The 22,801-nt window shown below is 38.9% G+C and overlaps 1 protein-coding gene across 4 annotated transcripts in view; it reads right to left on the reverse strand.

Moving 5' to 3' along the window:
* The window catches only part of ACSL4 (acyl-CoA synthetase long chain family member 4), a 96,444-nt gene that overhangs the window by 6,816 nt on the left and 66,827 nt on the right, over window positions 1–22,801 (reverse strand). For 3 of the 4 annotated variants that reach the window (XM_045538616.1, XM_045538617.1, XM_045538614.1), the window contains 2 exons: window positions 22,441–22,598; window positions 10,855–13,699 (listed from right to left, as the gene is read on the reverse strand). In XM_045538616.1, the coding sequence (XP_045394572.1) occupies window positions 13,542–13,699; window positions 22,441–22,598 (316 nt within the window). In that variant the 3' untranslated portion in view covers window positions 10,855–13,541. Of the gene's footprint in view, window positions 1–10,854; window positions 13,700–22,440; window positions 22,599–22,801 lie in introns of those variants that run through there. The other variant, XM_045538615.1, reaches the window with a different exon arrangement.

Below are 22,801 nucleotides of genomic sequence, written 5' to 3' on the forward strand. Positions count from 1 at the left end.
CATTTGTGGGCAGATGCCGTATTCTTCCTCTTTGTATCCCTCACCTTGCCTTGCACATAGTAGATGCTCAGGAAATAGTTATCTAGGTCTGAGGTCTGCCTTCCTTCCTCCATTGAAGCTTTCCATGTCTGAAAAAGATTCACTCTGTGGGAGAAGGTGGAATTGTGCAGTTACATATTCCCCCAAAAACTTATTATGTAAAATTTCAAACATACAGCAAAGTTGAAAGAATTTTACAGTGGATACCTTGTTAGACCTAGATTGTACCACTAATATTTTCCTATATTGGCTTTATCCATCCCTTACCTAGCCATCCCTCCATCCATCTATGTGTCTATTGTCTTTTTTTTTGAAGTTGTACACATCAGTATATACTTCACTCCTAAGTGCTTTCCCCATACCTATCATTAACTACAGTTCAATATTCACTTATTGTTCTTTTGTTTGTTTGTTTTTTGAGACAGAGTCTCTCTCTGTCACCCAGGCTAGAGTGCCATGGCATCAGTCTAGCTCACAGCAACCTCAAACTCCTAGGCTCAAGCAATCCTTCTGCCTCAGCCTCCCGAGTAGCTGGGACTACAGGCATGTGTCACCATGCCTGGCTAATTTTTTCTATATATTTTTAGTTGTCCAGCTACTTTCTTTCTATTTTTAGTAGAGACAGGGTCTCACTCTTGCTCAGGCTGGTCTCGAACTCCTGAGCTCAAATGATCCTCCCACCTGGGCCTCCCAGAGTGCTAGGATTACAGGCGTGAGCCACCGCACCTGGCCCACTTATTGTTCTTTTTTCCGTTTGAGGTAAAATATACATACAATGAAATACATAAACATTAATTGTATGTTTTCTGAGTTTTGACAAATATAATCCCTACTAACATATAGACTATTACCACCACTCAAGAACATTTCTTCTCATCCTTTCCTAGGTAATCCCTTTCCTTCACCCTCATGCAACCACTGTTTTGATTTTTTTTCCATCATTGATTAGTTTTGCCTGTTATAGAACTTCATATAAATGGAATCATATAGTATGAACTCTTTTGAGTAAGACTTCTTTTACTTAGCCTAATGTTTTGGAGGAGCATCCATGTTGTTGCAAGTATCAGTAATTTGTTCCATTTTATTGCTGGGTAGTACTCCATTGTGTGACTATACCAGTTTGTTTATGTATTCTGCTGATGGGCACTTGAGCTGTTTCCAGGTTCTGGCTATTGAAAATAAAACTACGAATCTTCTCATACAAATCCTTTTGTGGACATATGTTTTCCTTTTTCTTGGGTAAATACCTAAGTGTGGAAATACTGGGTCATAGGAAAGGTGTAGTTTAGTTTTATAAGAAACTGCCAGACCTTTCCCCACAGCGGTCTGAATTTTTTTTACACTCCCACTAACAATGTATGGGGATTAAATTTGTTAGTGGTTACTTGTGCAGTTCTCTGCTTCAATCGCACACTTAGCCTTGTCCCATGAAATGCATTTATCCTTATACTTATCAAAGGGCTAAAGCCTGACTATTTGTGGTTTATTATTTAAAACCTCCTCCAATTTTGATGACTACTATATGTACAGTCAAACTCTAGAAAGTTGCTAAAATGTGAGAGTCAGCTCTATTTGATAATAGCTTTTACTGAAAGTTTGTGTGCCAACCAGTGTGTTAAGAATTTTATGTGCATTATCTTACTTAATCCTTAACAACAGCTATGTGACATAGGTACCATAGCATTCCCATTACACAGATGAGGAAACTGAGGCTCAGAGAAGTTAAGTAACTTGCCCAAAGTCACATAGCTCATAGGTGGCAAGGCTGAGACTTGAACCAGAGTCAGCGATCTTTTTTACCGTCTCACTACAATGCTGCTGTCTAATGTCCTTTGTATAAAGGATAGCAGGAAATAAAGTTTCTGAGCTGGAAGTCTTATCTAACCCCCTTATTTTCAAGGTAAGGATACTGAGGTCAAGAGAGGAGAAGGGACTTACTTGCTTGAAGTTTCTCGTTAGTTAATGGCAGAGCCATCAGAATCTAAGTCTCCTGTCTGCCTCCCAGTCGGGAAACTTTTCCATTCCACTGCAAGGCATCCTCCAATGCTCTGGGCAATTAAAATTTTATTTCTAGCTTTTTAATGGCTACAAGGGTCTGAAAACCACTTTGAGACCTTTGAAAAAAGTACATGAATCTAAAAGGGTAGGGTAAGGTCAACCTTGCCTTTTGGGCCAAGACATAAGGTCATAAATAAAATTGTCAAACTCGTGTCAATTGCTGCCTAAATATTATTTTGAAAATGTTTCTCCCACCCACTCAGTCTTCTCTGGAAAGGGGGAAAAAGTGGCTACTTGGCCTATTCTGTGGGAAAGGAGTGGGAAAGGAAGAGTCAGTCCCCTAGGGCACTTTTCTCTTGGACTCCCACAGCACCATCTGGTGGACGCCTGGGGTTTTGTTTCTCTTCATTCAAAATGTTTTTCAATACAAATGTTCATTGCCCGTTTCTTTTTATTATCATTATTGTTATAATTATTTCAGAATATTACAGGGGTACAACGGTTTTGGTTACATGAATTACTTTTGTACAGTTTGAGTCAAAGATATAAATGTGCCCATCACCCGGATAGTGTGCATTGTACCCGTTAGGTGTGAATTTATCCATCCCCCCCTCTCCCTTCCCACCTGTTCGATTCCCGTTGAGTTCTGTGCCAGGCCATGCATTAGGCACTGAGGATCCAGATGAGCCTTGGTGACTTGGCTCTTGCTGTGCTGGAGCTAACATTCTAGGGGGTAGGAGAAAGGCAGACACTACCCAGTCCCAGATCATTACAACAAGGGGTGGCAAAGATGCTGTTAGAGGTAAACAGACCATAACGATTAAGAACAGCAGCTCCAGCCTCAGACAAACCTGCCTTTTGCAGGTAGCTAGCTTGGCCACCTACCAGCTGTGTTGTCTTGAGCAAAGTCACTCATTTCTGTGCTGCAGTTTCCTGATCTGTAAATTGGATATAATAATCACAGTAGGCCGGGCGCGGTGGCTCACGCCTGTAATCCTAGCACTCTGGGAGGCCGAGGCGGGTGGATCGCTCAAGGTCAGGAGTTCGAGACCAGCCTGAGCGAGACCCCGTCTCTACTAAAAATAGAAAGAAATTATCTGGCCAACTAAAAACATATATACAAAAAATTAGCCGGGCATGGTGGCGCATGCCTGTAGTCCCAGCTACTTGGGAGGCTGAGGCAGGAGGATCGCTTGAGCCCAGGAGTTTGAGGTTGCTGTGAGCTAGGCTGATGCCATGGCACTCACTCTAGCCCGGGCAACAAAGTGAGACTCTGTCTCAAAAAATAATAATAATAATAATAATAATCACAGTGCTTGTCATAGGATTTTGACACGAGGATTGAATAAGATAATACTTGTAAAGTACTTAGCATAGTGCCTGCAACATATGAAATGCTCAATAGTGTCGGCTGTGGTTGTTATTCATTATTAACTATAAACATATGGTGCTGTGAGAACCAGAGGAGAGGCATTTCATTCAACCTCAGAGAGCTTAGGGCAGACTTCATTGAGGATGTGACACCTGAGATGAATTTTTAAATAGAAAATAGCCACTCGGATCCTTTCTCCATGTGGAAAGTAATGCCTGTAACCTTAGGGCAAAAAACCCAACAGGGTTTCCCTCCCCTCACCCTTACATCATGAGGGATGATGGCACAGTGGCCTTTTGCCTCTGGGATGCCCGGGGGTTGCAGTGAGGATTTCTGAGCTGGAAGATGATATGGGAACATTTAGGAATTTTTGGAATTGGGCCAACGTGAGAAATTGTTCCCATGGTGGGTAGACAGAGCTTGATTTGAAATTAGATGCTAAGATAAAAATCAAGACCAGTTGTGTCAACCACCATTTGTTTGTTTTAATTTTGACTTTGTTCTTGGGCAGTAATGCTTTAGTGGCTCTTTATTCATCCAACGTTATTTTAAATAGGCATGATGGGGCCTGATAATTTCTCACTGCCTCCAAACATGAACAGTTCTGGGTCCTTCAACTGCTCTCCAAATTGTGCTTGGCACACACCATTACCATATCTGACTCTATTCGTATTGTTTATCTCCCCCGCAAACCTTTAACCCTTCCAGGTTTTCCAAATTTTACCTAAACTTCCTCATTCATTCCTTCATTATTTATTCATTCATGAAATATTTTCTGAGCATATACTATGTGCCAGGCACAGTGGCAAGCACTGGAAGTGTAACAGTGAACAAGACGGTCACAGTGTCTACTTTTACAGAGCCTACAGCCTACCTGGGACTACAGAGAGGAAAAAAATCATTGCTACCATGTGTTACCAATGCTCTCCAAGAAGAGGGATACATGTAGAATAGTGCTTTCCAACAGTTTTCACCACATAGCACACATAGATAACATATATTGAACACCTGGGATAAATGGATAAAAAAGCAACCTTATAGAGAACCCTGGCCACCCTAAAGACAGAAAGCATCAATATCTCAGGCATGTGTGGAATCTCTTGGAGATCTCTGGTCTAGAACCTCAAGCTATGGCCCATGAGATTCCTGTTCTCTCACCCCACTTAGTTCCCAAAGGCTGTTGGGGCCCAGAAGGGACACTGCTGCGGATGAATGCACACTCCTTGTTATTAGCTAGAATTTAGTGAGAGTGACCTTTGCCTCTTCAGCAGTAGGCTCAGCCTGGAGGCCCTTCCAGGAAGCCTTCTTGGGCAACTGAACCCTAAAAGGTGTGCTGTCATTTCCAAATTTCTGCGTATGTAGAGTCCTCAGCTCACAATTGAGCTTTGCATTCCATTCGCCCTCATGGTCTGATATCATGTGCTGATAGCACAAGACCTTCTTTTGACTCCTCATAGCGTCTAGCAATACTAAAAAGAGAGGGGCCAGATGCACTTCTTAAGTGTCATGTTTTAAGACAAAGGAAATCTAACAGCATTGGAACTTCACAGGGCTTTAAAACAGAACTGGCTTTGCTATCTAAGGAAAGTCCAGTGCTCGATCTGTTTTTTTTTTTTTAATTCTTTTCCCCCTTTTTTATTTAAGCATATTACTGGGGTACAAATGTTTATGTTACATATATTTCCCTTGCCCCACCCGAGTCAGAACTTCAAGCGTGTCCATCCCCCAGACAGTGCGCACTGCACCCATTAGGTATGTATATACCCATCCCCTCTTCCCCCCTCCCACCTGCCTGACACCCGATGAATGTTATTCCTATATGTGCACATAAGTGTTGATCAGTTAATACCAATTTGATGGTGAGTACATGTGGTGCTTGTTTTTTCCATTCTTGGGATACTTCACTTAGTAGAATGGGCTCCAGCTCTATCCAGGATAATACAAGAAGTGCTAGATCACCATTGTTTTTTGTGGCTGAGTAGAACTTCATGGTATACACATACCACATTTTATTAATCCACTCATGTATTGATGGGCACTTAAAACTTTTAAGAAAGTCCTGAAGTTTTGAGAGAGAGAGAATGAAGTCAACAGCTCAAGCTAACATATTTGTACAACCTTACTCCTGGAGACAGGATGCTGAATCCCTGCAGCTCCAGGCCAGTTTTGGAGTTTTCCGTCTCTGAGCAAAACCATAGGCCAACCAAGCTAGCCCACCACCCCAGGAGATAGGGTCAAGAGCTATTGTTTATACTATAAGCAAAAGGGAAGAGTTCACAAGCAAAGAGAGCCCAGAGAGCCTCTTGCAGAGAAAACAAGACTCCTGCTGAAACAAAACATAAGACTCCGTATACTTTCCTTCATTTGGATCCCTGAGAAAGGTAAATTCTGTCACCATCATGAATACTGATGGTAATGAAATACAGATCCGGTGAGAAATGATGCCACCTAGAGGAAGTCTGGGGATACACTTGGCTGATTTCAGCTCATCCCTCTGTATCGCTCCCTCAGACAGCCACTGTCTAGGCAAGAAAGCTTCCCGATTTCTCTCTCTGACCCTGTCCTTCACCCACTCTTGGGGAGTCATATTACTACTTTCCTATGTTGATGCGTGCTGGTCACCATCCCAAACTGACTGTAGAGCTTCGAATGCCCGATCGTAAGGAATGTCAAAGATATCCAACACAGCTAAGGTGAGAAAGGCATTTATAAGAGCTGTTGGCCATAAAGAAGAAAATATATGTGGACAAGTCTGCAATACATATGTAAGTATATGTATACCTGATTCTGAGCTTCTTATAACTCCATGGACTAGCAAAGAGCTGGGCACAAAAATAAATACCTGACACCAAAAGAATCATTTAGGCCGGGCGCGGTGGCTCACGCCTGTAATCCTAGCACTCTGGGAGGCCGAGGCGGGTGGATCGCTGGAGGTCAAGAGTTCGAGACCAGCCTGAGCAAGAGCGAGACTCTGTCTCTACTAAAAATAGAAAGAAATGATTTGGACAGCTAAAAATATATATAGAAAAAATTAGCCGGACATGGTGGCGCATGCCTGTAGTCCCAGCTACTCGGGAGGCTGAGGCAGGAGGATCGCTTGAGCCCAGGAGTCTGATGTTGCTGTGAGCTAGGCTGACGCCACGGCACTCTAGTCCGGGCGACAGAGTGAGACTCTGTCTCAAAAAAAAAAAGAAGAATCATTTACAGATTTCTGTTGCAAAAGTCATTCTTGAGAGACATATGGGTAACAGCATTTCAACACACTCTTTCTTCATTTCCTTGTTTTTTTTAGTCCCTAGAAATCTTTTTTTTTTTTTTTTTTTTTTGAGACAGAGTCTCACTTTGTTGCCCGGGCTAGAGTGAGTGCCGTGGCGTCAGCCTAGCTCACAGCAACCTCAAACTCCTGGGCTCAAGCGATCCTCCTGCCTCAGCCTCCCGAGTAGCTGGGACTACAGGCATGCGCCACTATGCCTGGCTAATTTTTTCTATATATATTTTTAGTTGGCCAGATAATTTCTTTCTATTTTTTTAGTAGAGACGGGGTCTCGCTCTTGCTCGGGCTGGTCTCGAACTCCTGACCTCGAGCGCTCCACCCGCCTCGGCCTCCCAGAGTGCTAGGATTACAGGTGTGAGCCACCGCGCCTGGCCCTTAGGAATCTCTTGATGCTTTTTTATTTCTTAGAACCCCAAGGCAAAAATATGAATTGGGAAAAGTTGGTATTTCATACTCTTAAGTGTCCCCTACTAGAGCCCATTTCTGATTCTTGATACCCTTAGGAGTGTCTTCCAAGAAACATCCTGGTTCTATATTTCATCCTCTCAAAATCTCTCATTCTTTTTAGCGTCAAAGGAAATAGCTAACTAACCTGACAAAGTGAAAGAAAAATGGATCCTATACAAAAAGGGAAGGGTCAGAGAAGCAGTTAACCAGGAGCCTCCTTCCTTGGTAACCAGTGAAGACCATCCTCTCTTCTATGAATTATGTTGTGATTTAATCCTAAAGAGAGGTGCTAATAAAAAATTTAAAGATCTAGCAGGAAGGCTACTATTGGCCAGTGAGAAAGGATTAGATATGGGAATGGTTTTTTGGTTCTTTGTTCTTGTTATTAACCTTCCCATATGATTCCTAAGTGCAGGCTGTGGTGAAGAGCCACTGGAAGAGATGAGCTTGACATACTGGAGAACATACTGGACTAAAGGTCACAAATGAGTTTGTTCATCTAAACAACTTGACATTCATCTGCAGAGCACATCAACCAGTGCACGAAGTCTATAAAATTATGTTTCATGAGAAGCTAGTAACAGTGTAGTCTGCTCCTAATTACTGCTATTGTGGTGGAAATATTGCTTTATAATCACAGTCTTCAAAGGTGTAAATACAAGAGAATCAAAATTATTCTGGGTAGTTCCAGATTCAGAACATGTTATTCCTCCCAGAATGACGATGCCATATTTCCTTTGTCATTCTGCTGACCCATTTTTCTGACCTCTTCTTATCCCAACTTTCTTGTATTAACCTCTACAATATATTACACTTTTTATTGAATATCTTGCTGCTGAAATGCTGCCTCTTGCCTTTGTCAATTTTAAATTATCTAAATGTATTGTTTGTTATGGTGTCTATAGCAATGTTTTTCTATCAATTTTGTCCCCATCCCATCCCTACCTTGGACTCAACTGAGAAGACTTGAGAAACGTCTTAATACTCACACTGCTGCATGTAGCTCTTGTTTATTTACTGATCTGGAGAAATAGGAGTTTTTTTCAAAAAAAATTGACAGATTACACCAAGAGATTCTTCCTTTTGTATCATTCAGCCTTTTACTTAAGTTTTAAGAAATTTCAGCAGCCAAGTTTTTATTCAGTGGGCACAATGGATAGCAAAGGCTTCCAGTTATGAATACCTGTCCAAGATGTAAACTGCATTGTCCTTTGTTGGATATTTTAAATGGATATAAAATAAATTGGTCTAAAGAGCTAAAAAAAAGTGATAGAATGGAAGGTTCTTGCTGGAGAGATAAGATAGGAAGCTTAATGACAATGAAATAATGTTCTCAACCTGGAGAGAAATTTTTCAATTCTATACCCAACCAAATTATCAATTAAGGTCTCAAATTTACCTCCCATCTATCCCTTCTCAGTAAGCTGCTATAGGATTTGTTCCATCAAAAAGAGATAATAATCCAAGTAAGAAAAAGACACAGGATACAGGGAACAGTAGATCCAACACATGATAAAGGTAAAGATAGATTCCAGGATAATTGTCCTGCACCAGGGAAAGGAGAGCAAATTATCTGATTCTAGGAGAGGGTGCTTCCAGATGAAATTAACATTCTTGTTATCTGGAAGTCTTGAGAGACTTAGGCAATTGATGGAGAGCCTGGGGTTGAATTACTGATAAGTACAGAGAAAACCAAGCGAATGATAACAAGACTATTATTAGCTCCAGGCAGTCAAAAGCACAGGAGAGGAAAATTTCCCACTACATGTTTCAGCTCTGGATAGCACAGTTATTATGATGTAAAAACTGACTGATCTAACTACCCATTTATATTGGGAGCATAAGAAGTGTGCCTGTGTATAGTGAGAGGTCAATAAAGAATGACAAAATCAAGAAGCAGCAACACAAGCATGTTATTAATAGATACAAACAGTAAACACCAAAACAATCAACTAAGAGTTGAAAGTGGTTGCCTCTGAGGCAGAGGAAATGAGGAGGATGAGGGCAAGGGATAGCCATTTGTCATAGACTTTGTAGAATAGCTGACTTTGAACTGGTACTTTTCAAATTGTGGCTTGCAATCTCTATACTGTCCAATGTGGAAATAAGATAAACAAATTCAGTTCCTCGGTCACGCTAACATTTCAAATGTTCAATAGCCACATACAGCTGGCAGCTACTGCAGTGGATAACACAGATACAGAACATTTTCAACTTCACAGAAAGTAAGTTCTGCTGGATGGCATTATTTTACAGGGTCATCAAATTAGTGAGTCACAGCCAGCATTAAAAAAAATGAAAAAGAAAACCAGTGTGCATCTCATTAGTATTGTTTTTTCACATAAATGTTTTCATAAAATATTGTATATGCACAGCGTTGTGGATCACAGTAAAGAAAAACACAGTTTGGAAGCACTGCTTTAAATTATGTGTGTACAACCCTGATTTAAAATTTAAAAAAAAACATTAGAGCGACACACTCCTTATACCTAGCAGAATCTTCACTTCTTGTGACGGCATCATCCATAGCCTCATATCCCTATGGGAAACTTGGAACCTAGAATGTCATTAAAAAAAGACTGCTTGAGGCTGGGCACAGTGTCTCATGCCTGTAATCCCAGCACTTTCGGAGGATGAGGCAAGAGGATCGCTTGAGCCTAGGAGTTTGAGGCTGTTGTGAGCTACAATCATGACAAAGCATTCCGGCCTGGATGACAGAGTGAGACCTTTCTAAAATAAAACAAAACAACTTGAGACAGCAATATCACAGTACTAAAGGTAGACATGATGAACCTTAGGGACTATCACATTCCCTATGTCTTGTCATTTGTCTTTCCCTTTTTGCAAAGGACATCTTTTTTGGAGTCCAGTCTTTTGTTTTTAAACTGGAAGAAGAAACTAAGGCTTAGAGGGTGTTACGTGATTTGCCCATGATTACAAAGCTAGTGATCCAATGAGCCCAAGTCTCCTGACCTCTAAATCCAAAACTTTTTCCACAAAATCTTCAGGGGCAGACAGTCCTTTAAGACCCCGAGGGTGCTAGTCAATACTTTAAACCTAACTGATGAATACTGTCTAGATACAATGATTATGGTAATAGCTAACGTAATGTCTAACATAAGCTATTGTTCTAAACACTTTACATGAATTAACTCATTTTAACCTTCACAACTACCCTATGAAGCAAATCCTATTATCACTCAACCCCATTTTTCCAGATGGAGAAATGCAGCCCTGAGATGTTAATTAATTAGCCCGAAGTCACACAACTAGTGAGTAGAAAAGTCAGGAAATAGACTGAGGCAGTCTAGTTCCAGAGCTCTTAATACCACTTTATACACACCCTTGTATACCTCAGATGAACTAATTTCTCCCTAAATATTAGCCTGAAAGTCATAGTTATCACTTGTTAGCACCTACTAATAATGCACACAACATGAGTATGTTTTGGCTCACAATATGAGTGTTACAAAGGGGTTGTGCTCTATTAACTGTATCAAAGTAAGAGTTTTGGGTTCCAATACTCTGAGGTAATGGATGGAACTTATACAAGCTGGGTTAACTGCTTAGTGCATCTCCATAAACCTAGAGGTGAGTACTTTAAAAGTATGTGTTTAAAAGTTTGATTATACATGCTCATAAAGCTATTTTTTAAAAAAAAGTTTGGTTAATAATCTTTAAACTTACAGCTTTTACCTCGACGCGTAATTAAGTACAAATTGGCTTGATAACACAGGTGAATTTATTTCTCAAGATTCAAGTGCAAACTTAAAAACAAGAACAAAGCCTTTCATTAAGAATACACACAAAATCTAAATGACAACCCTGCAACCGTGCATTTTAACAGAGTACAAATATGAATACATTATAATTTGTAATTATATTTGAAAATTAAAATATTTCTCTCCAAATCCAAAACACCACACAATTTTTAACCTGTTCTCATCTTGTTACCTTAGAAATATTTGTCATATGCTATCAGGAAAATATAGGCAACAATTACTAATCAGTCTCTATGACCAAAGAAATTACTTTCCTTAACTTCTGACTTTTTGAATCATCATCTGTATTTCAGTTCTGAAAAGCCATACAATTAATTATACCTCCATTCTAGAGAAAAAAAGAATGAATACAAATATCAAGGAGACAAGATACTTTCATGTAATTAAAGCAAAAGTCACAAGTGTCTGACTTAGAAATGTATATATCATAGTAAATTTTTTAAGTACAACTTTATTTGATGGCTGACATGTAGTAACATGTGTGAACAATTTAAACAGGTATAAAATGTGAGATTAAAATCTTTAGGCTCAAATACTTGAAAAGTCACCATGAATATGGAAAGATTTGTTTACATAAACATGTATATTTTTAGATGAAAAAACAGGGGGTAGTGGCATCTCCCTGGTCCCTTAACAATATTTGGATTTTCACAAAGAATTAGCAGCACCCAACCTTAAGTGTTAATTATGTGTTTCTAAAGGACCTATTCAACAGATTAGTTGGCAGTGTTCTAGCTTTGGGGAGATGGGAGCAGGTGGGGGTGCAAATATCTGAGATAAGATAGTATGCATGCACTCACACATTTAAAATCACCATTTCAAATGGGGGAAGGTCTAAAAAAAATCATCCATAAAGGATAAACAGTAGGGCAGGAATAGAAGCAGAGTAGTAGTCTACTTGATAATAATGGTTTTTCATTCTCCAAAGGCAAGTTGGGAAGAATGAGAATACTCACATACACATAACTTCAATGAAAACTTGCCTAGAATTTTACTTTGCAGAACACTGAACAGAAATCTTTACAAAAACCTTCATTCTTGTTTATAATACCAGATGATTTTTTCCTTATTACCACCATATACATAACATTTAAGTATTTTCTTTATAAATATTTTAGAGCAAAAAGAATTCATTTTGCTTCAATGGTGGCCCACATCTGTACAAAGCAATGTAAGCAACATATATATATGTATATATATATAAAAAATGATTAAGAAAAAGTGCAAAGAATAACAGTATTAAGAATTTCTGCTTTTACAGTAACTGTGGTTCAAGTGTGAATATCTATCAGGGATATATAACCCTAGATTTTAATTAAAGATTCAAAGAGAAACCCACACTCAAAATTACTGAACAAGCATCAGTCCCTTATCAAGTAACTCTGCCCTTCTCCCAAATCTAACATTTCCAGTTTCTAAACTCTTCACATACAGGAAAAAGGTTGTAACAGTGTTTTCTTCCCTTCAACTTCCCAAAACTCATCCAAGTCAATTAGTTACCTGTAGGCTGGCTGGAAGAAGATATTGGGGAAGTCATTCATTATAACCTGCTTTGCTAAAATTAAAGCAAAATGAAAGGCTTTCTGAAATGCCAACTGATCAAGGATCAAATCAGCAACAGCAGACAGACCTTAAATTACAAATGTAGTTTCATATGAGTACATTTTAAAAATCAATCTGTCACTGAAGATAAATTCCAAGTCTAAATCTCTTTCCCAGGTTCAGTATTATGCAAGGGTCCTAATTCCAAATACTTAGAATTTTATCACTTTTTCTAACAGACAAAATGCTTCCTATTACATTTTGATTACCTTTCTATCATTTTACTCTTGGTCTTAGTCTTTCATTTTTTTAACAAACACAGAACAGCAATTTTTAGCATTTTTAAAAACATACTTCCCTCTTAAATCAAATAATTATAGTTACTGACTTTAGATCTCAAAGTTTCAAAAAAGCAGTTCAATTTCCCTTCAAATATATTACTAGATTTGTTTTTGGTGTGTATATGTTGGTTTATTCTCACTTTAGGCACTGTAATTATTCACAATATTATAATGATTCTATGTCTAACCTATGCAACAATTTAATCTTCAATTAATACCTTCTAAGGTACTATTTGATTCAGTATATTATGTTACAATTGAATTTTCCCTTCAAGATAAATGGTTGGAAGAGAATTTTAAAGCCCTGCAGCACTTCTGCTTTGTTTTGTGTTAATACATATTTTCTTTCGTGCTTAATATTTAGGCTTCTTCTGAACTAGGAAGACAATAGACATTGGAAGCTGCAAATTTCCTCAAACTACATTCTACTCCAATTTATTTTGTTCAACATTAAATATTTTTCTTAACAAAACAAGTATATCTTAGGCTAATTTTTAAAAAGAATTTCTGCTCTATGATTAATGACACCGCTAAAGGGAAATAACTTTTCAATTTCAGCTTCACTAGGACTATGCAAAACTAACTTAAAGTAGACTGGACAACTATTTTAATCAGTTTTGTTTTTCTTTTAACCATGTCTTTAGAATGATATACCTTACATTCTAACAGAGAGTTCAACAAAGGCTTAAAACCTTAGAGCTAAAAAACCACCAGGCTACCTCCTGTGCATAAATGAGAGCAACATTTTATTTGCCCCCATACATTCGTTCAATGTCTTTGAGGTAATGGTTCCTCAGCTCCTTCCTTTTCAGTTTGAAAGCATCAGTTACCAAACCAGTTTCAGGGGTCCATGGCTCTGGGCTCAGGCAAACCTTGATCGGTATTTCAAATCGCTCCAATTTCACTGACATGAGATGGCGAGGGATGGGAGAGAGGAAGAGAGAGGGGAAAGGAGGGAGGAGAGAGGGGAAGAAGGGGAAAGAGAAGCAATTAATAAAATATGGATTTTGCAGGATTTACCTACATGATGTAGGGTGAGGCAAACTTATTTAATCGCATGTTAGTTTATTAATGATACCTCTACCTTACAATTTCATTATATATTTCTCACAATACACATAAGTTGTTTTAGTGTATGTGGTTTTCATTCGAAGATATATATACACACATATATTATACACACATACACGCACACCCCTTCCTCTTCAGAGACTATATATTTGTTGTTCCCTCTGTCTGGGATGGTCTTCCACATTATAGTTGCAGGGCTCACTTCCTTACTTCACCCAGGTGTCTGCTCAAATGCCATCTCCTAAGAGAGGACTTCCATGACCACTCATAACAAAAGAGAACTCCCTTTGTCTCTCTGTGTCTTCCTGCACTATGGTTTATTCAAAGTACGTATTGCCACCCAACATAGTGTACTTTTGTCTCGCCCACTAGAATGTGAGCTCCATGAAAGCAGGGTCTTTGTTTTGTTCACTGCCATCCATGGGGCTATGTTGAGAGCCCTCAATAAATACACACAAGTTTATTAATTCATTCTGTAGAAAACAAAGCCTCTAGATAAATGCTCTGCATAAGCTTTATTATATATTAAAATACAGATCAAAAAGGGGATTGTGAATTTCACACCTTTAAATGGTATAAGAATTGATGAAGCACACACTGTATTTGAGTTAGACAACTCAATACATGCTGGAAGAAATGTAAGAAAATAAGGACATGGAGGTAATCAATATAGTATTCAATACTTTTAAACTCCCGTTGATTATATGCCATCAAATTATTTATTATGAATACAAGGTCACCCTCAAAATTCTGAAGGCCCATTAACAAGTAACGTTAATCTACAGATGAGCTTTATTTTTATTCAATTATTTAAAAGTGCAACTGCCAAGAAGTGAATATCTGCATGTTTAAAAAAAAATGACTACCAAACAGCCTAGATGATGTTAGAAACAATTTGGTTTCAGTGGTAGGCCCAAAGAATTCAAACTCATGGAAGCTCTTGTTTTAGTACTAGTTTAAGGTTTATGAAAGCTTGGTTCAATTAGTGAGTTTCTCATTAAAATGAGAGAAAAAATATTAAGCTGATTATGAAAAATAATCTTTCAAATAAAACTTAAAGCCAACTTCCAAAAAATAATGCTTTGAGCAGGTAGTAAAAGAATAAAAAACTTACTTGAATTAACCATGTCTACTCTGTTAACATAGTACAGCTCAGTTACACAGAGGTTCCTGAAATAAGCCTATCTGCTCCCAAGGTCTCATTTGGATCTCAAGGAAACAGTTAAATTCTCAAATATAGATTCGGTTCCAAAATCTTTTATTTCATTTTACTTTTCTGACATACATAGGTCCTATTCCAGAAACACTAACAAAATTGACACAAGGCAAGCAGCACATTATTTCAGTTGCACACAAGCAAATTAAAGCATAGCTAGAAAACCTCCTATATTTAATCTTTATTAGTTAGATTCCTGATTTAAAGCTCCCACTCCTCATAAAAAACAAGGCTGCTTTAGAGGTTTCATCTTGGGAACTCCTAAACATTATCTAATAGCACAAGCTATAGCAGGCAATGGACAATAATGATTTCCTATAAACAAAGTAATTGCCAGCAAGTGAGAAAAATTACAGAAAGGAAAAACAAAAATGACTTTACATGCAGCATTTTAATCTGAATTAACTAGAACATTATGAAGTGTGACCTGCAGGTGGCAGCAAATGCCGATTTTTTTTTACAGCCATTGGTAGTTGCTCAAATCACCCAAAAACAATTATTTTGCATTCTTATGATACTGCTTACACCTCACACTTATATTTAAAACACGAAGAGGCCTGCTATGAAAGAAGTATAATTTCTGACAGATTCGCTGAAGACAATCACGACTATTTTACACTTTTTTGCATAAGTCTCTGAAATTATAATGTGAAGCAAAATATTGACAAAATAAATCTTTTGTGGCACAGAAAAGTTTATGATTTATACATTTTGCTCATGACTAGCATTCATTATCCAAATCATGAATTACATGCCTCACTCCAACCACAGAAAAGTTACAGGGGCCTAGTAGGTCTTAGAATTTTACTCCACCTTCTACCCAACAGTGATCCAGCTTGACTTTCCCCATTGTGGCTTTTATACAGTTAAATATGCAAGGACAAATTATTCAAGTCACATTCTACACCATTAGTACATTCAGAGGATGACTGAGAATAACTACAGTGCACCTCTGATGGTTGAAATACTTTTTTTTTTTTTTTTTGGTTTGAAACAGGGTCTCACTCTGTTGCCCAGTCTAGAGTGCAGAGGCATCATCATAGCTCACTGCAGCCTCAAACTCCTGGGCTCATGCAATCCTCCTTCCTCAGCCTCCTGAGTAGCTGGGACTGCTGCCACATCCAGCTAATGAAATACTTTTTTAAAATATTACATTTACAGAAAAATCAGAGTTTGTATCAAAAAAAAGTTCTGGCAGACTGGTGTCATTAATATATAAAAGTCTGTTATAATAATAATGCTGTGACTTACAAAATCATCTCAAAGGAGAATAATAAGTCACACTGTCTTTACAGTTATAAAATAAGTAAGTTTTCAATCTGATTATGTTAATAGGCAATTGTTATTTAAAACTATGAAGTGTCCAGAATTCAGAAAATTCTTGAAGAAAAATTTGTTATCAAGTTGAAGTTGAAAAGGTGTTACTATAAACTATATCTTTCAACCAAAATGAAACCTAAGTAGTTAATTTAAAAAATACTCCCCCACTACTAAATTTGACTGGCTTTTTTAAAAGTTTAAAAACAAATAAAAACAAATAAGCCAGGTGCAGTGGCTCACACCTGCAATCCTAGCGCTCTGAGAGGCTAAGGCAGGAGGATCGCTTGAGCTCAGGAGTTGGAGACCAGCCAGAGCAAGAGCAAGACCCCGTTTCTACTGAAAAATAGAAAAATTAGCTGGGTGTTGTGGCACATGCCTGTAGTCCCACCTACTTGGGGGGCTGAGGCAGGAGGATCGCTTGAGCCCAGGAATTTGAGGTTGCTGTGAGCTACAATGATGCCACTGTACTCTACCTCAGGCAACAGAGCGAGACAGTGTCTCAAAAGAAAAGAAAATAATTGAGTAGGAAAAAAAGAAAAAGAAAAGAAGAAGAAAATAAGTATGCAAGATATGTGTCACATTTGTTTATGATGACGGGGGAAAAACAGAACTCACCTAGAAATCCAATAGCAGGGACTTAAATGGATATGTATGCACTGAAATACTATTTAGCTATTACAAATGATAATGTAGTTCTGTATCTATTGATCCAGAAAAATATCAATGATGTTGATAGGTTAAGTATATATACCAAAATGTAATCTTGTCATCCAAAGCTAACTATTACAAAGTGATTTTTACTTCCTTCTTTATAATATTCTATATTGTCCAATATTTTATGAGTATAGATAACCTATAATCAGAAAAATGATATTTTCATCTTTAAGAGAAAAACAATGGGCTAAAATTGGGTTAACAGCTTCCAACTAAACATGAAGAATACACAGTTTTTCTCTGTTTCCCCTGGAAAAGAGTTTAAATAATTTAAAATAATTTTTAAAATGAAAATGGTGGCCAGGCGCAGTGGCTCACGCCTGTAATCCTAGCACTCTGGGAGGCCGAGGCGGGTGGATCGCTCAAGGTCAGGAGTTCAAGACCAGCCTGAGCAAGAGTGAGACCCCATTGCTACTAAAAATAGAAAGAAATTAGTGGGCCAACTAAAAATATATAGAGAAAAAATTAGCCGGGCATGGTGGCACATGCCTGTAGTCCCAGCTACTCGGGAGGCTGAGGCAGGAGGATTGCTTGAGCCCAGGAGTTTGAGGTTGCTGTGAGCTAGGCTGATGCCATGGCACTCTAGCCTGGGCAACAGAATGAGACTCTGTCTCACAAAAAAATAAAAATAAAAATGGTATTAAACACAAGGGGAAAAATTGCAACAAGAGAAAGAAGGCACTGAATGAGAAAGTTCGACAAAATTTTAGAAGACAAGAGCAAACCAATTAGTGGTAACTGACTTGGGGCTGAGAGAGCTAAAAAACAACTGCCAACAGAGAAGGACACAAACAAGAAACAAAGCACCCTCATGGTAGAGCCTGGGAAAGTGCTCCCTGAGCTTGTACTTCTGAAGACAGAGATGAGGGGTAAAGCTGGAAACGGCAGCGCTGGGCCCCAGCCTGTTTAAAGAACAGTTCTCCCTCACCCTGCGCTGCTCTTGTCCCACAGCAGGCTGGAGACAGGTTTACTTTTTGGAATAACCGAACTAGAGACTCTGGGCTCAAGGGCATTAAGCACAACAGAGGAAGGGAGTAAGGCTGAAAATAGAAGGATCTGGTGAGGGTAAGACCCAGGGTCCCTCTATCCCCCTTACCTGATTTTGGCTACCATGGTACTGGCAGTCAGGTTAGTGTCACCTAGGCAAGAGATTAGAGAATTCTTCTTTGGAGAAATGGAATGACCCAAGAGAAAGAGACAATGACATTTGAGTTACCTTTTCAGTGAAGCCCAATAAACTTTCCAAACAGTGTTTTAGTGCCTCGCTCTTAAACATGAATGGACAGGCAAGGATGAGCAGACACTTCGGAGGCTATGACCAAAGCAAACACAAAGTGGAACTTGGAGGAAACAGAGACAACAACAGGAGAAGAAAACTACATAAAAGGATTCCTTTTAACATCCTCAGAGGAGTAAGAGACAACAGCTTGACTGCATCAGTGAAAGCACAACAGGGTGCTATTGAAAGGAACATTGAGAAGACAGGAATGAGCTCTTGAAAATTAAAATTCTGAGAGTGGAAGTTGGAAGTTCAGTAGACAGAAGAGATGATAAAGAGACTCTACCAGAATATAAAGTAGTAAGCCAATGAAATAGGAAACAAAATAAAAAAGAAAATATTAATAAAATTAGAGGATGAAAGCAGGAGGTCCAACAACCATATAAAAAGTAGTCTCAAGGCCAGGCATGGTGGCTCACGCCTATAATCCTAGCACCCTGGGAGGCTGAGGCAGGAGGATTGCTTGAGCTCAGGAGTTCGAGACCAGCCTGAGCAAGAACAAGACCCCGTCTCTACTAAAAATAGAAAAGTTAGCCAGGCATCATGGCTGTAGTCCCAGCTATTCCGGAGGCTGAGGCAGGAGGATCAGGAGTTTGAAGTAGCAGCGAACTATGATGATGCCACTGCACTCTACCCAGGGTGACAGAGTGAGACTCTGTCTGAAAAAAAAAAATCCTAGCACTCTGGGAGGCGGAGGCAGGAGGACTGCTCGAGGTCAGGAGTTCAAGACCAGCCTGAGCAAGAGCGAGACCCCGTCTCTACTAAAAATAGAAAGAAATGATCTGGACAGCTAAAAATATATATATATATATAAATTAGCCAGGCATAGTGGCGCATGCCCGTAGTCCCAGCTACTCGGGAAGCTGAGGCAGAAGGATTGCTTGAGCCCAGGAGTTTGAGGTTGCTGTGAGCTTGATGCCACGGCACTCTAGCCCGGGCAACAGAGCAAGACTCTGTCTCATTAAAAAAAAAAAGTCTCAGGAAAACACACCACACACAGAACTTGGCGGGGAGGGAAGTATGGAGAAAAAAAGCAAACGAACAAAAGAAGATAAATGAATATTTCCCAGAACTGAAGGCCAGAGATCCCCAGATTGAAAAGGCCCATGCCAAGTATGCACAATGACAAATGATCAAAGACCCACACCAGGACATATCATCATGATCTATCAGAATACCAGAAATTAACATCATAACTCTGAAAGCTTGGAGAGATAAAATAGTTCATACAAAAAAGGAACAGGAATCAGGATAGCATTGGACTTCTCAGCCAGCAACACTGCAGAAGACAATGGAGCCAAGACTGCAAAGCGTTAAGAAAAAATGATTTACAATCTAGAATGCTAAAATATGCCAAGCTATGTCTTAAGGGTGAGGATAGAAAAAAGACATATTCAGGCACACAAGCACAGTCTCAAAAATTTACCTCCTATGCACTTTTCTCAGGAAGCTGCTAGAGGATGTGCTCTACCCAAACCAGGGAGTAAACCAGGACAAAGAGAGACATGAGATCCAGGAAACAAGATCCAACACAGGAGAGGCAAAGGAAATCCCCAGGATAGTAAAGCGAAGCCCTGGGGAGCAAACAGTCTAAACTTCCGCATGAGGATGAATGACATTAAGGACGTCTCCAAGAAAAAAAAATATATAAATATACTATATGTTCCTGTATTTGAGAGGATTTTTATAACTTTATCACAGTTTAGGGGAAGAATTAAGAATAGGTCCACAGAAAACTAATAAAGAAGAGATGTAATTTTAAAATTTAGAAAAAAACAGAAAGTTGTCCAAGAAAGGAAATATAAAACACTATGTAGTTCAGCTGTGAATATTTTCACAGTCATAATGTAAACATAGGTCTAAAATGTAAAATTGTACTGCTATATATTGGGAAAGGAAGTTTTGTTTAGAGGAATGGATATAAGAAAGCTAAATCATCTTCTATGGCTATAAGTCCACAGTTAACAACTCAAATGAAAAAGTCAAGAAAGCAATACAGCCATTTTCTTTAAAAAAATAGAAATGCCAGAATGTGTTTTTTAAAAAACAGCTAAAGTTGAAGGAGGACGAGACTTGGGGATGATGGGAGGTACAATATGGGCTGCTGTTTGACGTGAGTCTCGTAATACTATCTGATATTTTTGAAACTATGTATGCTTATTACACTGATAAAAACTGACAATTAAAACTTAAAAAGGTTATAAAACTGGCCTAGTATTTGGCTTGGGAGTTAATTTTTAATCTCTTTAATTACCCAAGCAGTGTTCCAGTAAACTCTGTCATATCTTTCTGCTAATTTGAAACTGAGGACTACTCCGTTCCCTGGAACACTCAGCAGTGCCCTGCACCGGCTCTGCTCTCTTGGGACCTTGCCAATCACACTTGCCATGCACGCCTCTTCCTCTATCCATTCCTTACATGCTGGTGGTATCCAGGGACCGATCCTCAGCCTTCTGTTCTCACTTTAAATTCTCTCCCAAGGTCAGCTGATCCACCTTCACAGTATCAATTATCTCTAAGTCTATAGTACAGTCCAGGCCTCTCCCATCATTTATTAAAAGGATTTGTTCTGTAAAATTTGGATTCAGTCAAAAGGCCGCACTCAAGGATCCAGAAGGCCACAGGTGGCCCCAAGACTGCAGGTTCCTCACCCCGTGGCAAGTGCCTGGTAGACATTTGAACTTTGGCTATCCAACAGGCATTTCAAGCTACATATATCCCAAACTGACCTCATCATCTTCTTATATATGTCAGCTCTTCCCCCTGTATTTTCTAGCTCAATCAGTAGTAATATCCACCTTGTCATTTGAGCTACAAATCTGAGGGCCATCCTGGATGCCTCTTTTCCCTCGCCTACATTATCCAATTAATTATCAAAGATTACCACTTTTGCTTGCTAAATGTTTCCTGATTCCCTGGTTCAGGCCCTCCTTATTCCCAGCCCCCATCTAGGCATCTATGACAGCCCTCCTAAACTGGCCTCCTGCCTCAGTGCAGTCCCCCTCAAATGCATCTTCAGCACAGCCTCTACAGTGACTACACCTATCTAAAGTGCAAACCTGTCCATGGGTGGCAGGCATGGGCCCTGGGCCCACTCCCATAAAAAGGAAAAAAATAATAAAAAATAATAAAAAAATAAAATGCAAACCTGACCACATCACTAACCTGGTATAAAACCTCCCGCTTGCCTACAGGATTGAGTAAAATTTCTGAACAAGGCATACAAAATACTACATGGCTTGCTCTCTGCTTACCTCTACAGCCTCATCTTAGACTTTGTTCTTTACCAGTAACACCAAATTCCTTGTAGCTCCCTGCACACACCATCTTTGTCACATCTCTGTGCCTTTACTCACGTTGCTCCTTGGCCTAGAATGCCCTCCCTAGTTAATCAACCCTTAAGAATGAGATTAAGTGACATCTCTACCAGGAAGCCTTCCATGACCTCTCAGGTAGGGTTATGTACCCTTGTCTGTGGTACCATGATTCCCGGTTCATCTCTCTATTGCTGTTAAGATTACATCCCTCTCACTGGATGATGAACTATTTGAGAGCAAGAAATGTATCTTACTACCTTCTGTATTCCTAGTGCCTGTCACAATTCCTGGCACATAGTACATAATCAGATGTTCTCCAACTGATTATTAATGCACCATCTGAGACAGTTCATTTACAGAGCCAAACTATATACACAAAGCATAGTCATGGTTATAACATTATTTACTAAAGAGTTATTAGTTTCTACTTTGCAGATATAAGGTAGACTTACATAACAGATCTATCCAAAGGTGGACCGTTTCAAACACAGGCAAGATGACCACTTGGGAGGAATTGTAACATACAATAAAGAACTATATAGATAGGTTATTCTACTATAAGACATTTAAGGATCCTTCCACCAGAGAAATCCATTATATATATTTAAAAGGTAGCTTTTTTAAATTCTGTGTTTTATTATTAAAACAAACATTTTGAAGAGCCTAATGCAAAAGACATCATTAGATGACTTTTAGGGACTACAACAGACTAGCAATTTCTTACTTACTGGCATTTGCAGCTTCTCGAATTTCTTTCAGTATTTCAGCTTCCATGGCAGGATTATTGCATATATCAACCCAAGATCCTTCAACCCCTTTCTGTTGTGCCAAAAGTGTCAACCTTTTCTGATTAGGAACCACAAAACTGATCACATAGGACTGGTCACTAAAAATCAGAAAATAAAACAGAAATTAAAACATTGAGAAAAATTATTCATAAATTATTCAATGAAACAGTATTGTATAGATAATTACAAATATATATTTATCTTATTTGTTAAAGTTCCATTAAGAAATAGTACAAGCATAATATCATAGTAGCAGCATAAAGAAGGACATATAGACCAATGGAATAGAAAGAGAAACCAG

The sequence above is a fragment of the Lemur catta genome, chromosome X, assembly GCF_020740605.2.
Source record: "Lemur catta isolate mLemCat1 chromosome X, mLemCat1.pri, whole genome shotgun sequence".
In the NCBI taxonomy this organism is placed as follows: Eukaryota; Metazoa; Chordata; class Mammalia; order Primates; family Lemuridae; genus Lemur; species Lemur catta.